Source organism: Python bivittatus, unplaced genomic scaffold (genome assembly GCF_059951505.1).
Source record: "Python bivittatus isolate LINGU-HERP-01145 unplaced genomic scaffold, Pbiv_v1 ctg000070_np1212, whole genome shotgun sequence".
In the NCBI taxonomy this organism is placed as follows: Eukaryota; Metazoa; Chordata; class Lepidosauria; order Squamata; family Pythonidae; genus Python; species Python bivittatus.
In genome coordinates, this window is record NW_028277034.1 from 55,538,957 (window position 1) to 55,555,805 (window position 16,849).

The 16,849-nt window shown below is 48.3% G+C and overlaps 1 protein-coding gene across 1 annotated transcript; it reads left to right on the top strand.

Annotated features, from left to right (window-relative positions):
- Positions 1-369: 369 nt before the first annotated feature.
- LOC103060473 (kyphoscoliosis peptidase-like) lies at positions 370-15,295 on the top strand. Its single transcript, XM_088133212.1, has 7 exons — positions 370-677; positions 2,125-2,760; positions 4,029-4,146; positions 5,159-5,276; positions 6,618-6,809; positions 10,227-10,417; positions 10,944-15,295. The coding sequence occupies exons 2-7, from the start codon at positions 2,188-2,190 to the stop codon at positions 12,260-12,262; spliced, it is 2,511 nt and encodes an 836-aa protein (XP_087989338.1). The 5' UTR covers positions 370-677; positions 2,125-2,187; the 3' UTR covers positions 12,263-15,295.
- Positions 15,296-16,849: the final 1,554 nt, after the last annotated feature.

Below are 16,849 nucleotides of genomic sequence, written 5' to 3' on the forward strand. Positions count from 1 at the left end.
CAGATGATCTCTGAGATCCCTTCCAGTCTGATTCTATGACAGAGAAGACAATTTTGCTGACCTTACTTTTGAGTAAAGATGCTTGGGGATGCCGTTAGGGTTGCTAAAACCAAGTTTCACTGAGGCCTGAAGGCAAGAGGAATATTTTGGCCCGCATCCAAATGCATCAAATCTAGGGGCAACCCATCTGCTAATGATGACATCCAGACCACTCTTCCCTCCCTTGGCTAACTTTAATTCCTTTTTTGGATTCTGCAGCACCCATTGACCGTTCCCCAGAAGCCATTTGGCCTCCGAAGGTCAGCTTCTGATAATATTCAAAACTAATCTTGCCTTTCGTTCTGCTATCAGCCCCATTGGAGTGCTGGCCTGGTGGAAAATCCATGCTGGGTTCTTCAGCACTTTGAAATATTTTTAGACTTGTTGGTTGGCTGGCAGTAGAGAAGGGGAGATCGGAACAGCCGAGGCCCTGAAGGGTGGAAAACTTGGTGTATAAAGAGGCCTTTCCAAGAAGCTTTGCCTCGCCTGATCTCCACAGGACAGCACGGCGCAGCTCGGATGGAAAAGCAGGAGAACAGGAAAAAAGTCCTGCAACGTCAGACCAGGATACATCTAGGATAGCATCCTGCTTCTCACGGAGGAGAGATCTCAGCTTTGCAAGGAACCCTTGCAGAGAGGTAAGACAGACTGTTCTACATCTTCTGAGCCCCAGAAGCTCTGAGAATATTCTTCCAGGCACTGTTGACTTGGAAGACACAGACAGCATCTTAGCATCGATGCTCACAGATGGAAATCTCCAGGGGGACTTGCAGGATCCTAGACCACAACGTGGCTTGCGGTCCCCAAACTGGAGCCTTTCCCTCATCTTCTGCAAAAGGGGGAAAAGAAAAAAGGATTTTTTTTTTTTTTGTAGCTGGGATTTTGTTTGGCAAGGAAATTAGAAACACAAAATGGGGGGAAAGCTGTCATGCTACAATGAGTGTGGAGGAGGGTGCAAGGATTAACATTCCAAGTCACCTCTGAGTCAACTACTACAGGGTTTCTCAACCTTGGGCACTTGAAGCTGTGTGGACTCGTCCACGCATCGGAAAGCTGCCAAGATTGATAAAACCAGCATATACTAACCCAATGGGCTGGATTTCCATAATGTTTTAATCCCCCCCCCAACAATCTAACGCTAGCACACATAGCATGATGCGCAAGGGAGAGCACCAGTGACCTGGTTTGGCATTCTGAGACTCAAATAGCTTGCCGCGTGGGCAGTGCTTCTAAAACATGTGAAAAATATTTGGCCAGCAATAGGTACCAGGCTCAAGAATCAGCCTGCAGGGAAATTCTGCCTTTCTGAATTACTCTCGGCCGCCTTTGGATCACAGCCACAGTTGCATTTGGGGAGGAACGATGCCCCCAAAGTGTTTTGCCTTGTAATCTTTTGGGGTAACTCAAGCAGATTGTGATCTCAGCAGTGTCTCCCCAGCTGAAAACGGGGAGGCTTCCATTGCCTGCTGGTCACGTAGCCCTTGCCCCAATAGGGAGTGAATGCCACGATGAAACCACCTGCTATTAATTGCAACTTGGCTCACTCACTTGTGTTATTCAGAACAACTTGTTTTCCGAATGGCTAAAACTAAATCTAAGAACCGACTCTATTCGGCCCACAACAGATTCAGCTTCATCAGCTCTTCCCAGCCTGGGGGCCTCCATAATTCCTGGTGGCCACATTGACTGGGGACGATGAACCTCGCAGTCCTGCACATCTGGAGGTGGCTGGCTTGGAGAAAGCTAGTTGACAGGCTACTTCATTAGTCTGTTTGAGAGTTCGGGGTAAAGCCCAAAGCCATATGGAAAACAAGTTGTTCTGAATAACACAAGTGAGTGAGCCAAGTTGCAATTAAGAGCAGATGGTTTCATCACAGCATTCACTCCCTATCAGGGCAAGGGCTACGTAACCAGCAGGCAATGGAAGCCTCCCCATTTTCTGCTGGGGAGACAATCTGCTCTCAGCCCGGATCCCTCCACAATTCTCACTGGAATTATATATGTCTGTGTATGTGTTCGTATAGCTGAATAACTCAAGTAAGCGAGCAAATCAGCTGGTTTTCCCTTTGTCTCTTCCATTCTTAGCTAGCCAGGAAGGAACCCGTTTGCCCTTACATTCAAGGGGGCCACCCCACCGCAGACAAAGAAATGCCTTTTGTTTGCCCACCCACAGCACACAGCAACATTGACTGCAGCTGCTCCATCAAAAATGGGAGCTCTGATCCTGCTGAAAAGGGGAAACAGCACCAAGAGGTGCCTCTCTCCCCTGATGCTGCCGAAAGCCAACGAGCTGTTTCCGGCAACCACCTTGTGTCTAGGGAAGAAAGCCCTCCCGGTCGTTCCTGGTCTTTGGGAGATGCTGGCCAAGGGCTTCCTGGAGGGAGGAGGCAGAAAAAAAGACCTGAAAAGTTTGGCCAAAAGTCTGTGGCCTGCCAAGAGGCCCACCAACGCCCCGACAGATCCTTAAAGATGGACACGTTGGGGGCAAAGAAAGCAGAGGGGAACGTCAAGGCTCTGGGCTCCAGCGAAGGGATCGCACGTCACCAGCAGGTGGGACATTCTCTGGGTGGATCCAAAGATGGGGAGGAAGACGTGACCGAAAGGCGCTGCCCTCCTTCCCCCAATCCGGAAGCCGTCTGGAAGAGGCAGCAGAGCGATCTTCTCCCCAACCTGGCGGTCTTCAGAGAGCTTGACGCCCACGTCCTGCGGGTGAGCGGACAGGTAAGTGAGAAACGGATATGTGAAAAACAAATTGTTTCCCCAAAGCCTCACCAGGGATATTTTAAACTAGGATTTGCAGGCTCTGGGGTTTCCGTTGGCATAAAAATGGATTCAACCTTCTATGCCAGGTTAAAACTTCCCATCCATCATTGCCTGAAGGACACAACTCTGCTTTTAAAAGTAGAACAGCAGAGGGTATTTTTGTTTTTGGGAGTTAGGAGTCTGTCTTGACTTCTGGCCACTGCCTGGACGAGTCCCTGCAGTTTTCCTGGAAAGATTTTCGGAAGGGGTTTGCCCTGGACGACTTCTTCCTAGGGCAGAGAGAGGGACTGGCCCAAGGTCCCCCAGCTGGCTTCGTGCCCAAGGCAGGACTAGAACTCACCGTCTCCTGGTTTCTAGCCTGGAGCCTTCACCACTCCACTAAACTAGCCCTCATACTCAAATTGGCTGGAAGATAGCCAGTGCAAAATTGCCGTTTCCCTGTGTCCTGCTGGTTTAAAGGTATCTTTGACTCGATCTGTTGTAGGAGGACAGCTGCATTAGTCTACGGTAGCCAAAAATCACAAGGAGTCTGCTAGCACTTTTTCAGACTAATGCATTTTATGGAAAGGCAACTCACAAAAGCTTCTGCCTTTCCATAAAATGCATTGGTCTGAAAAACAATTCCCCCAAACTTCTGCCTTTTCATAAAATGTGTTAGTCTGAAAAAGTGCTACAAGGCTCCATATTTTTTATCGGAGACCTATATCAGTGATGGCAAACCTATGACACACGTGTCAAGGGTGACACGCCACGACGGTTTGGGTGACACGCCAGCGTTCACCAACACCTCACAACAACAATTATCCCTGTTTGAGTTACCAAAGAAACCAAGTTTGTTTTACTCGTATTTCATTTTTGTAATTATTTGACATTTCTTTATCTAATGCACAGCACCACACACGATTGGACTGTATTTTTTTAAATAAATGAATATGTAAAGAATTGTTTCTCTTTTGCTCGGAGGGGGGGTGGCGTGTGACATGCCAGCAGAGTCCAGTTAGGGATTTCCACATTTTTGACACGCTGAGCCCGAAAGGTTTGCCGTCACTGACCTGAATGGTTCTTGGTTGGTCCTGTCCAACATAAAGCCTCTTTTTAGTCCAACATAGCTGGTTGGAGAAGACAGACTTAGAGGCTCTTTATAAACATTAATTTCAGCAGTGGAGGGAAATGGAGGTTTCATCTGCCAAGCTCCGATTCTCTGAAACCCACCTTCTCTTCGTTAGCTCAAACCCAAACGGGGTCTGTGGTCCGTCCAAACCGTGGTCTCGCTAATCGCGGGCGGAGCCAGCAGCCAGCTGGAGAAAGCCCGTGCCATCTGGGTCTGGCTATGCCAGAATATTGGTAAGTGTGATTCCACGGCTCTTTTGACTGAAGCAAAAAACAGAGGGGTGTGTGTGTGTGTGTGTGTGTGTTTACCATCTCTGAAACACACACCAAAACGCAAGTTTCTTTTCGTTATCCGGTGCGGTAAGCTCCGTTCGTCAATATCCCAAACTGTGCAAGACTTTTAACACCATGGGTCTCCTTCTGTCCTTCTCCACCCCTTTCCTTCACTGTTATGCACACTCAACACTGCACTCGTGCAGTGAAAAAGCAGTTTAGTGCATCACTTCACACAGAGGTGCAACAGGGGCCCTCCTCAAAAACAGCGGGTCATTCTGCCATGACTTGGCGTTCCGTGATTGGACGATTCATTTCCGCCGCTCTGATGGCAGACAGAAGGTCATCAGAAGAGGCTGTTATCCCCGTCCCCACAAGAGAGGTTGGTAGATCTCTCAATTTCATTTCTCTGAGTTTCTCATTTGTGCAAATCTGCCGGCATCTGTTGGTTACACTGCGGGATTTTAAAAGAAAGAAATTTTGCATTGAACCGTCTGTGTGTTTTGGTTTGCATTTCCCTGAAGGTTTAGCTTTGTTTGCAATTTTGTCTAATGCACCATTTTTATGAAGTTTTCCCCAATATAATGCATTTTTATATCAAATTGACACAGGGGGCTGTTCTGCAAGTTTTTCATTCTATGTCTGTCTGCCTTCTGTCTGTCTGACAGAACTGAGTTGCAAAATTCAGGGAAGTGTGAATTTAGATGGATGACTAAATTTCTTGGTGTGTCCTGGTTAAAAAATGCAAACGTTAGAAAAAATTAGAAAAAAGTTAAAACTCAGGTGTGCCCCTTTTCTGCTTCTGTCCACAACCTCCTTTAAGGGACCATCTTAGGGAGGTGGTCAGAAGGGGGTGATTCAGAATTAGGGATTCCAGACTGCCTCCTGGTTCTTCTTGAGATGAAGCTAGAAACATGGGGCCCCGTGTTTCAGTACAGTCCTTCTCACCACAGCATGTTTTCCTTTCTTGCAGAATATGATGTGTGTGGCTTCCTGGGACTATCAAAGAAGATTCACCTTCCCCAAGAGGTCCTGCAGACAGGTAGAGGCGTGTGCTCTGGGTACGCCCATCTCTTCTGTGAAATGTGCAAGTAGGTACTTTTTCAACAATGCATCTCCGTCCGTCCTTCAGTCGTGGCAAGTGGCCGTCTGGGCTCAGAAGGGAAGCAGGGCTGGACCTGGTTGGAATTGGGTGGGAAGGCATTTCTGGAAATTTGCAAGAAAATACAGGAATAGGTCTAGGAACTGAACTTGACTTGAAGGAGACTTTTACTTATACAGACATCGTCTCATTACTTTGTTTAAACTAGTGTTTTTCAAACTTGGCAACTTTAAGAGGGGTGGACTTCAACTCCCAGAATTCCCCAGTGGATCCCTCTGACACCTTGGGGTCAAAAGAGGGAGGGAAGGGAAAACAAGGCAGACTTGCAAGGTCCTGTTCCCAGAGCCTCTCTCAATAGAGTTCCAGTCTTCCTGTGGGGTCAGTCCCTGATCTGTCCTACCTCGTAGGGCTGACCCTTATGGGCGGCTCAGACCCCATCAGTGTGTAGGCGAAGGGTGGATTATGCCTCAATTTGCATAATCTAACAATTAAACAGAGCCATAGTTGCTGTTCGATTGCCGTTATTCATGCCTGCCTGCCTGGCAAACTCAAGAAACAAGAACCGGTTGAATTTCTGCAGAGGTCTTTATCGCAATTCTCTAGGTCAACTTATACCTAGCATGAAAAAGACAAGAGCTGATCTCAGTCTCTTTCTCGCACTTCTTCCCTCCCCTCTTTCGCAATTGTCCAATTCCCTCCTTCACTTTCCTAGGTTTTGTTCAACATTCGGTCGCCCTTGTTCACCCAGTTTAAAAAGGCCCTTTTGGACAACGTGAAGACAGTGCAATTGTCTTGATCCGGTTTTCGGGGAAGTACATCACAACTTCCAAATTTCATTCCCTTTCCAAGCAGGGTGCCCAATGCTTTCTGATGCAGTGTGTGTGTTGGGGGCAGCACTAGCACAAGATCTAAATTTTAATGCACTTTAGGTTAAATCAAACAAATTACTTTTGATTAATAGGAGGTCTCCCTGGGTATGGAACAAGGAATCCCTTCGATTGTGTTAAAAATGAAAGGTCCTGACCATTTTTCAAAGCAGGATCCTGTATGAAAACCAGGGAGCTGACAATGAACAATGAACTTCAACATCCTTGCCTAACTTTGTGGGACTACAGAAACCATCATCCCCACCCCTGCTGTCTGGCGGTGATCGGTGGTGTGGCTCAGTCCATCTCAAGCGCACCAGATTAGACAAAGCAGTGCGATGTCCCATATTCCAAGTTGCCAAGTTGGTGCCACCCAGTTGAGGCCACCGTCAGGGTATCGGTGGCTTCCTTCCTCCCAGCGTTAGTTGCCCAGCTGGTCCATCTCTTGAACTCCGCTGTTGCAGGGAAGTCGGATTGACCTGCGCTGAGATTTCGGGGTACGGCAGAGGCGTTGGAGAGAGTTACGGCCAATGCTGCCCGCAAAAGAAATCGAATCATATGTGGAATGCCCTGAAGCTGGACGCCCGGTGGTTCCTGCTGGACGTGTGCTGGGGGGCTGGCCAGGTGGACCTGGCGCAAAAGCAGTTCATCCGCCGGTGAGTCTTTGCGGCCCAAACCTGGAGGTGGGAATGGCAGTGGACGGAGCAGCCTGGAGGTCTGCCAGCCCCTCGTTGGCTTCGTCTGCCCGGCAGAGGGCCCCCGGTGCTTCCAGGAAGGGCAGAATGAGGAAGGAACCGCCCCCGATCACTGTTCCCTGGTCAGCGCCAAGACTGCAGATAGACTGCAGCTACACCTGGAGGGAGTATCACACTATCAAAGCAATAGTTGTTTTTCATGATGGGTGGGGTGGGGAACATGGTCCTTCACCTTCATATATGATTGTTCTCCCGGGGCCAGACGTATGTAAAAAATACAAAATCTGGAAGGGAAAAATGTGAAGTCGGTAAGAAAACACTCGACTCTCTGTTGCTCTGGGATGGGCACGTGCTTAGCTTTTTCATTCAGTCCCTTAGCATGATTGCATGTTAACAGCAAAACATATGTGTTTGCCACTGAAGAGTGAAGGTTTGGATCAGAGGTGACTTGGGGGGAGGTCAAATAAGTCAAGATGGCAGCCAACCATCACCATCAAAGTACGGACGTTGCCATCTTGATGGCAAATATCTCAGTTTGGATTTTAGAAAGCTAAATGTCTTTTGGCAGCCTCCCTCAACTTCAGATGTGTTGAATTGCAAGAAGCCAGCTGCTGGCTAGGATAATGGGAATGGTAGTCCAAGAAATCTGGCATGCAACAAGCTGGGGAAGACCATTTTAGAAGCTGCTTTAAACGAGGTTTTTACTGGCTCTCAGTGCGTCACCTTCCTTTCCGTACAAAGGACCATCCTGTCTTTGAGAACCGTTGAGGGCCGCCCTTCCGTCTTGCAGCAGTGAGTTTCACAGGTTAACGTTCCCAACTAACCCGTCTCAGCCCCGACCTTCAGAATTCCAGCAGGGACAGATTTTCTGTATTCGCTTTTCCGTTTTAAAGCTAATACCTCCGGACAGCATAGAGGCATTCGCTTTCTACAACCGGAAACCAAACGGAGAATTTACCCCTGCGAAAACTTGGGGGCTGTGAATTTGCAGACTTCGGGTCATTCGGCTACAAAACACGTGTCCTGTATTGAAATCTGCTTCGTGTACCGCCTCTGTCCCTGGCTGCGTTTGCAGACAATGCCTACCCTGATGTCCTGAGCTACACTTTACTCAGTCATCCCAGTTTCGTGGGTTTGCACGAGGCACTGAACCATAATCTAATCATTTCGTAGAAGGCCGGGTGTGTCTGGGAGGATGCGCATGTCACAATCTGTATGAAGCCCTGCCTATTTTGCACACGTAATGCGCACACGTACAACGGGGCACCACACTTGCCATTTTGCAGAGTTTGAAATGCCCTCCCCCCAGAAGTCCCTGTCCGGGACTAACCAACATGCTAGGCTAGAACATGGTTGATTAGTCGGCGGTTGTGGGTTGCCTGACCCAATTTCTGTGCTTTGTGTCACAGAGCTGGCAGAGGGTAATAGGGAAGGGGTCAGAAGCTCTTAGGCAAACTCTGGACCACTCGCTCGCACTTGCCCCGGCCTACCTCACAGGGTTGTTGTGCAAAACAGCAGAACACGGAGGCCGTGTCTTTTACTCGGAGCTCCTGATCGAAAGTCAGGACATAAATCCAAGCAAAAACCGATCGGTCAATCTCCTGGGCACATTTTCCACTTTAAGTAAATAATGACTCACTTCGAAATTACAACATGTCTGAAATTATTTTCCATTAAATGCATTAGAGCTTGCCATTTTCTAGCCAGGACTAAACGGAACCAGTGTGACATTTAATTATGTTACATAAAACACATTCGCTTGGAGAGGGGGGTGTGTGTGTGTGTGTGTGTGTGTGTGTGAGTATGAGAGAGAGCGAGCAATAGAGAGGAAGAGAGATTGTGTTGCTATTCCCCAACAATACAACAGAGCTGTTTTGGCATGATTTTCAAGAGACCTACATTCACACAACTTTACCCGATGGTTGAATTAAGGTTCAATCTTCTGAAAAACGTGTTTAGCTTGGCGAGTGTTATGCACGTGTCTGTGTCTGCTCCTGCGTGCAACAGCCTGGTGCACGAGCGTAATCTTTTAGGCCAGATTATGACTTGCGTATTGTGCAACCAGAAAAAGAGCCATTTTTCTAACCGAGTTAATCCTCCAACTCAGCCCTTGAGGTTCAGGATTTCACAGCAAGGGCTCACGTGATCCAGACCTTTTAGCTTCACACCAGAAAATAAAATCCCAGGGGAAGGCGGTCTGGATCCGCCATGGAACCCTTTCCCTGGGCTCCCTCCAGGTTGCCGGGTTTTCTGATTTCAGGGTGGGATAAAAAGGAAGACTTTTTCTTCCTAACACTTCTGTTTCAATTTCCCGCCAGGCCCCAGCCTGGCATTGCTGCTGGCAGGGTGGGAAACTGAAAAAGAATTGAAAACTGCCAGCGAGAGGCCAGCCGAACTGCTTGCAGCCAGGCTGGGAGGGCACCCCAAGGTTTGGGCTGAGCCCTGCCCCGAGCCTGAGGCTCGCCGGCAAAGATGCCTCACCCTGGAAGATTGGCTAGCAATGGTGGGTCTGCCGAAGCTTGTTCGTCGTAGTGAATTAATAGTAATAATAATAATTTATTAACATTCATTGTCATTGAAGTGATTAAAGCCTTCGAGTGGAGCTCAGTTTCTGGAGACTTCGTGTCCGCCCGCACCTATCAGCAGCAATGCAGAAGGGGCTGATCATGGTCCTCTTGCAGTTTCACCGTCCCAGTTTAGGGGTGGCCCATCCAGGCTTTGATAAGGTGAACCCACCCTTAGGTTTTCAAGCTCAGCCAAGGTTTCCATCATAGTAACCTGATTCTGAAGCCCTCCGTGAGCATCTGAAGGAAGCTCCTCCTTGTTCCAGCTCAGATCCCAGGTCAAGTGATAACCCAATGTTTTTCCCAGAAGAACGGGAATTCCTGTTTATGGCATCCTATGGGTTATCCCAGTGTTTCTCAGCCTTGAAGATGTGTAGTGAATTGAAGTCCACATATACTGGCTGGGGGATTCTGGGAGCTGAAGTCCACACATAGCTAGATGAACAATTCTGGGAGTTGAAGTCCACACAAACTGGATGGGAGATTCTGGGAGGTGAAGTCCACACATCTTCAAGTTGCCAGGGTTGAGGAACACTGTGATAACCCATACAATGCCATAAATAGGAATGCCAGTTCTTCTGGGAAGGGAGAACCTACCAGGAAGGAACAAACACATTCGTGTTGGCATTCCTGTACATCAAGAGAAGGTGCCACTTTGGACCGATGGGGACACTCTTTGATTTTGAGGGCAGGTAACGAGCGCCTTCACAAAAATGGTCTTGCAGGGAAGGCGTCCCTGCCTTTACACGATGCACGAACAAGGTCTTTGGTTCCAGTCAAGGACAGCAACCCTGGTCTTTTCTCCACCTTCTAGGCAGGAAGACTTTTTCTTCCTCACTAAGCCAGAAGAATTCATCCAGAGCCACTGGCCAGAGGATCCCCGATGGCAGCTCATCCACCCTCCCATTCCCCAGGAGGTTTTCGAAGAAAGAGCTTTCAAAACACCTGAGTTTTTCAAACTTCGTCTCGCCCTCTTGTCTCCGGACACTTCTGTGCTGCAGACAGGTGACTTAGGAGCTGGGAAATTGGGTGGCTTTGATCCCTTCAGTGCCTTGATTGACCTCACTGAAGATCAGGGAGGTTCTCCAAAGGTTGGGGCTTGGAGACTGGTATCTGCTCAGAAGCTCATCAAGGACTCTTGTGTGTGGGTCTCTCCTTCCCTTCAGGAGAATACTGCATGAAGCTGAGATATCTTCATTTCTGAATACTATACCTGGATGGGAGACCACTGGGAAATCTTGGAGCTGTAGGCTAGACTGGGATGTTAGGAAAAATCCCAGAAAAAGGTGGTGGCTAATCACTTCCAGCTTATTGGAACATAGAATGTCCTTGCAGTCACTAGCTTGCCTAAGAGATGTGGTCCAGAAAACTAAGATGGTGATCTTGATGGCCTAATCAATGCACATAAAAAACAGGCAGAGCTTCAATCGCACCATCAAGACCACCATCTTGACTTTTTGGACCATACCCTGGGGACACCCTGCTTACAGTGATCAAAGCCACCCTTTTCCCCTACCTTCTTTCTTTACAGATGAAGGGGAAGTCACTGTATCTTTAGCAAGCACCCATTCCACCGAGTTCACTTACAAACTCCTGAAGTTCTGCCTGGATGGTCACCAAGAAGATGTTGGAAAGTCTCATGGATTGCTGACCCGCTCTGAGAATAGGATGGACCTCCGAATCTTCCCACCCTCTGAGGGACTCTTTGGATTGCAGGTTTTTGCTCGTCCATCTGAGTCTCAGGAACCGTACGCCTGGGTGTGTTCCCATCAAATCGAGTGCCTACAGTTCAAAGGTGAGGAGCAATTTCCAGAGAATCCATTCTCTTTCTGGGGGGTCCATCCCAAAGCCAAAGAGTTCGGGATTGAGGGTTGCAATTGGGGAGATAATATGATTGTCGCCCACACGGGGGTACAGAAGTTGATTCTGAAGATCCAGCGGCCTCTCTTGGCGGCTTACAAACTGGTTCATCCAAGCTTAGATGACACAGTGAGCAAACAGTGCCTTCTTTCGCAAACAGAAGAGGAGAAGCTGAGTTGCCACATCCTTTGCCCTTACGTGGGCCATTACCGGCTCTCCGTATTTGTCAAGGGTCTCGTTGAGGATGAGTTCCACAACGTGGCCAACCTCCTTGTACGGTGCTCCCACCCAGTCAACCTCAACAAACTCTTCCCATTGGGCCTCAGCCCCCACTGCGGGATGGGGATCAGCGCCCAATGGAGAGGCCTCAGCAATCCAACCCACCGGGCACCCATTATCAGCACAAAAAAGGGATGTTGCACCCTCGCTTTCTGCACCCAGCAGGGCTTCGAAGCCATGGCCGTTCTGGACAAGGATAAAGCAACCTGTACAAAATATGCGATGGAACGATACGTCCTGATCACTCACTTGGAAAGAAAGATGAGCGTTTCAGTCCGATTACCTGAAGCCGGATCATACAGGGTCGCCTTGTATGGACGGAGTGCTGAAAGCCAGGAATTCACCCACGTATGTGATTATGTTATCCACTGCTTCACCACCCCACGGTGGCCACCCTTTCCCAGAGTCTACAGCTTATGGAGAAGGGGCTGTGTCCTCCTCCGGCCCAGATCTGGAGTCCTGCAAGAAAAACACTGGGTCAAATTCCGGATGAAGGTCCCGAAGGCCTACAGCGTTCATGTTATTGGAGATGCGCGGGTTGACCTGAAACTGGCCCACAGTCACGTGTGGGAAGGAGAGGTGTACACCGGCCTCGCTGGGGCGACGCTCAAGGTAGCAGTCAAATTGTCCCCATTGTCCCCATGCATGGAGGTCATCCTTTCGTTTGATGTTGAATTCAGTTCTTTGACCGTAGGGGATTCTTCAGGATAAAGTCATCTAAAATATTCTGGACTTGGAAGGCCCTCCAGATTCCATAATGCCAAACTCAGATTTCTTGCAGAAAAAACAGATGCAATAGGGAACTAGTAACACAGCTGTAATTTGTGTATTATCCCAGGGAGCTCTTTGCACCCCTCCGTAATTAACTCCAAGGATATGTACGAGTTATGCCGTCCTGTGTTTGGCAGCTGCGGTGATTTATTTCTGGCAACCAGAAAAAAAAAAAAAGTGATGTTTCTCTTTGTAGTTTGGAAGCTCTTAGGAGTTTGTGAGAGGTCTGCTTTCCCATTGGTGGGAGCTCTTGCTTCAGCCCACCTCCCAACTGTCCAGCTTCAGATGACTTAGGAATCTCTCCACAGGACCTTAAAGGGGAAAGGTGGCTTCACGGCTTCACTGATTCCTCTTTGCAGCAACTGTGCAGATGTTTTGGCCTAGGGCCAGGCAAATCCATCCTGCCCACACCCTAATGATCCCACCTTAAAATGCAGCTGGGGTTGAGCTGGCTTGTTAAAACTTTTTGCAGGTTTTCCATCTACTCACCCCTTCTGCCCTGCATGGAAGGCAAAGGGAGCTGGGGGCAAATCGGAGGAGAACCCTGTATCTTTCCTGCTCCTCTTCTACAGGGAGGGCTGCAGATGGATGGGGAGGGGCTTCTTTCCCTTTTGCAGAGTGGGAGGCATTTCTGCCATTCCAGGACTGTCTCCCCTCTCTCTCTCCATTGCTCCCCTCGCCCTCCCCCCACTGCCCCAGCCTTCAGCCTTCTGTTTCTTGTGCTGGTCTGTCTGCTCCTGCTCCTTTTTCTGCACATCGGCTACCATTGCATCTTACAACCTTGATTAGTGGGGAAAGTGTGTGGCCGCAAAACCGAAAGCCCAGGGTTTCTCAACTTCAGCGACTTTAAGATGTGTGGACTTCCAGAGCCCCTCAGCCAGCATGGCTGACTGGGGAATTCTGGGAGTTGAAGTCCACACATCTTAAAGTTGCTGAAGTTGGGAAACCCTGTGATAGTCCGATATTATGCCCTAGCTCTTGATGAGACTTTGAATGCAGGAGAAATGAAAGCTTGATAATGAGGGAGATCCACTCAGTTATAAACATCCAAGATTTTTTTTTCTTTTGCAAACTACCAGGTGAATGCACACAACTTGGTCCAAAAGCCTGAAGGGTGTATGTGTATGTGCGCGCGTGCGTGTGCTAGCAACTGCACCCTTTGGGATAGAGATGGGTGAGAGAGTGGTCTTGTTTCTCCAAGGCCTGCAGTAGGTTGGAGGGGGGACCTGGCTGCATGGGGAGCCCTGCCCTGGCCTGTTGGTCAGCTGCAAGGGACGGGGGCTGGTTGACTGATGGGCGCCCCCGCAGTTCAATTCCTGCTGAAGTGGGTGGGAGCGAAGGCAACATCATGGGTTGGTTGCAGACCACTTTGGAGGAACAGGAGTAGAAATGGTGCAACGTGGGCGTGATCCAAGGCTGAATCCCAGAATAACACAAGCTCGTCCACACGTTACCCTGAAAGTGAGTCCATCTATGTAGTCCATGTTGTTGATAGGAACTGAAACAAGCTGATTGCTTAAATTGCCCTGTACAACTTCCTGCTGAGGAAAATTGCTCATTTTCACCTGTAGTTTATACTCTATTGTCCATATAACTATGATTCAGTGAAGATTCCCAATGATAACTGGCATGTGCAGCTAATCTCTTCCCATAAAAGCTTCACAACCTCCTAGTGATCCAATTGAAGCCACCATGATGTCATGCATGTCATGACGTCAGCCTGGGTAGCCCAACTGATGCAAATCACGTCCCTTGCATCATTTTGTCAATGGTGTCGTGATGTCATTGGGAAGTGTGTGGCATGACTTGTCACCTCGGTGTCACCTGCTGTCCCTCAACTTCAGAGACTTTATTTTTCTGCTGACTCCGATTCCGGGAACTTTCTATTTAGGGATGACTGCTTGTGAAATATTGTCCAATTAACCCCCCAGCTTCATGGCTGTTGAGCTCCTTGACTTCCTCAATCAATAAGTCAAAGTTTTAAAAATTGTAATTTAATTCTTTAAAAGTCTGTTCTTCCAAAAATTCTCCCCTGCCCAGTCTTCAGCCTTGTAACTCCAGAAGATCAGTCTGGTGACCTGATTCTGCAGAGGATGCAGACACACAACCATGTAACTCCTACTTCCACAGCAGGAGGGAAGAAAGCACATAAAAAAAGCTGAAGTCGAGGAGCTAATGTTAACTAGGAGTGTGCAAACTGCTTCTGCTGAAAAGGGGTTTCTGTGGTCATCCTTTTTACTGTTTTTCTTGTTTTGGAGGAAAAGCTAAGTGCAGAAGCTGCCAACCACGGTGACTTACAGCCAGTGTGGCCATTCCCTTGCAAGGTTCATTGAGACTGGAGGTTGCTCTCTGCAATCTCCCCTCCCTTGCATGACAATTGAGTATTTCTAGATTGCTAAGCGAAGAAACAAATACCGTAAGGATGGGAGTTGGACATGATTCAGCATCATAAAGCAACACCAACAGTTCTCTGGGCCACTCATGGTTGCAAATTGCACTGCTCTCGATTATCTGATTATATTGGATTATCTGATTAGATTGATATTGTATTTATAATATAATATATAATAATTATTATAATCATATATAGAGAGGGAGATTGATTAGATTATCTGATTATATTGGAGACCCAGGTTGGTGTAGTGGTAAAGGCACCAAGCTGGAAACTGGAAGATCCTGAGTTCTAGTCCCGCTTAGGCACAAAGCCAGCGGGGTGACCTTGGGCCAGTCACTTTCTCAACCCTAGGAAGGAAGCAATGGCAAACCACTTCTGAAAAAACCTTGCCAAGAAAACGGCAGGGATTTGTCCAGGCAGCCTCCGCGAATCGGACACGATTGAATGGATTAAAAACAAAAATTATCTGAAGCTTTATTTTAATTGCTGTTACAACAAGCTTTCCTTCCATAATAGTTTTTCATTCACTGGGGCCAGATAAAATACAGTCCAATAGATGGTTGTTTTTGAGTCTCAAATTCATATTTGTCATCTTTTACACCGCTCCATGCTTCATTCCTTAGTGGTACATCTGCACCATGCCTTTATGGCTTATTCCACAAACCAATGGAAACTAGTGGAAAAGTAGCTTTGCATGGTGGTTAAATCCTAGCTTGTGACTTAGCACATGTGGGAGGGGGGATGAGAGGAGGTAAGTGACCTCATGAAGTCGTAGTGCAAATGATGCAACTGACACCATTCCCATCCTTTGTGCAATGACATCAGGACGCACATGAAGTTACAGTGGCTTGTTTCAGCCGCCTGGGTTGGCATAATTCAGCCTGTTGTGGCTTAGTCAGCAAGCTGTGGCTACAGTTAACAAAATCATAGCCCTGGTACAATGGAAGAATCCACTGTTTCTCCTCCATGAAGTCTGTGGCAGAGACTCAGAGAAGTTTAGATTTATTGTATGGAGGAACAGCTTTACATTGTCAGTAAGGACCAGCCAAGTTAATCGATCAGGCTACCTGGGTCTGAGAGAGAGGGTCATGCTTGGATCTCCTAGATGTGTGGACTTCAACTCCCACTGAACTCTCTGCTCCAGATCAGCCTGGACATAGCAGAGGACCCAGGTCAGAATCAATCCCCAGGACCCTGATCTAGACTCATGAGGACAGCTGAGCCTGTGTGAATGCTGGTCAGATATCAGAAGGCGGAGAGATGTCAGGGATACGAAAGCATGAAGGTCTTCTCCAGAGGAGCTCTGTTGACTTGAACGGTCTTGCAACCAGGTCAGGCTTAAGGAGCACTTCGCTGCAGTACGGCAGGGTGGCTCTGAGAGCTGTGTGCCCCGGGATCTAATCTCCAAAAGGTGCTTTGGAGCACAATGTCTTAAAACAGCTTTGCCCTTTTCTGGGGGCGGAATGGCAGCTGGTAGGGTGGTGGTGATGGGGGAACAGATCTTGCAGCTGCTGTAAGATGTTGCCGGCAGACGGGATGTCCCTGGTCCTATGTGCTGCAAAGTCTCTTTTGGTGATCAAACCTGAGCCATGCAAAGCCACAGCAGCTGCAGTGTTTCTCAACCTTGTCAACTTGAAGATGTGTGGACTTCAACTCCCAGGATTCCCCAGCCAGCAAGGCTGGCTGGGGAATCCTGGGAGTTGAAGTCCATACATCTTCAAGTTGACAAGGTTGAGAAACACTGTTCTAGTATAAAGCTCTCTGTTTGAGACAGGCTCAGTGAGGGAAGCAACACCTGTTGATTGAGTGCCTGGAGGACCAGTTTCTCTTGGGCCTTGAATCCTGAACAGCCTGCCCTGTTGGACCAAATTTTCACTACTTGCCCTTCCTTCTCTTGCCTTAGCCCCGTGGAATCTCACCAACTACTTTTCTGTTTTGCTGGCCCCAAATAACCTTTTTTTGGAACGAGGCCCCCGACTGTATCCCCACATTTGTGAAACCCAAGTCACACAGCGTACGTGTGCATCTGTCTGAGGTGGGTCCTCTTCTCTCCAGCTGTCCCAATTCTAGGCTGTAGACCGGCTTTTCCCAAGCTGGTGTCTCCCAGTGTCAACTGGGATGGAAAAACATTG

Excerpts from the sequence above, each read along its gene's own strand:
- LOC103060473 (XM_088133212.1), top strand. The coding sequence starts at position 2,188 with ATGCCTTTTGTTTGCCCACCCACAGCACACAGCAACATTGACTGCAGC. Across the intron at positions 4,147-5,158 it reads CTGGCTATGCCAGAATATTG|AATATGATGTGTGTGGCTTC; the intron begins GTAAGTGTGATT and ends CCTTTCTTGCAG. Across the intron at positions 5,277-6,617 it reads CTCTTCTGTGAAATGTGCAA|GGAAGTCGGATTGACCTGCG; the intron begins GTAGGTACTTTT and ends CCGCTGTTGCAG.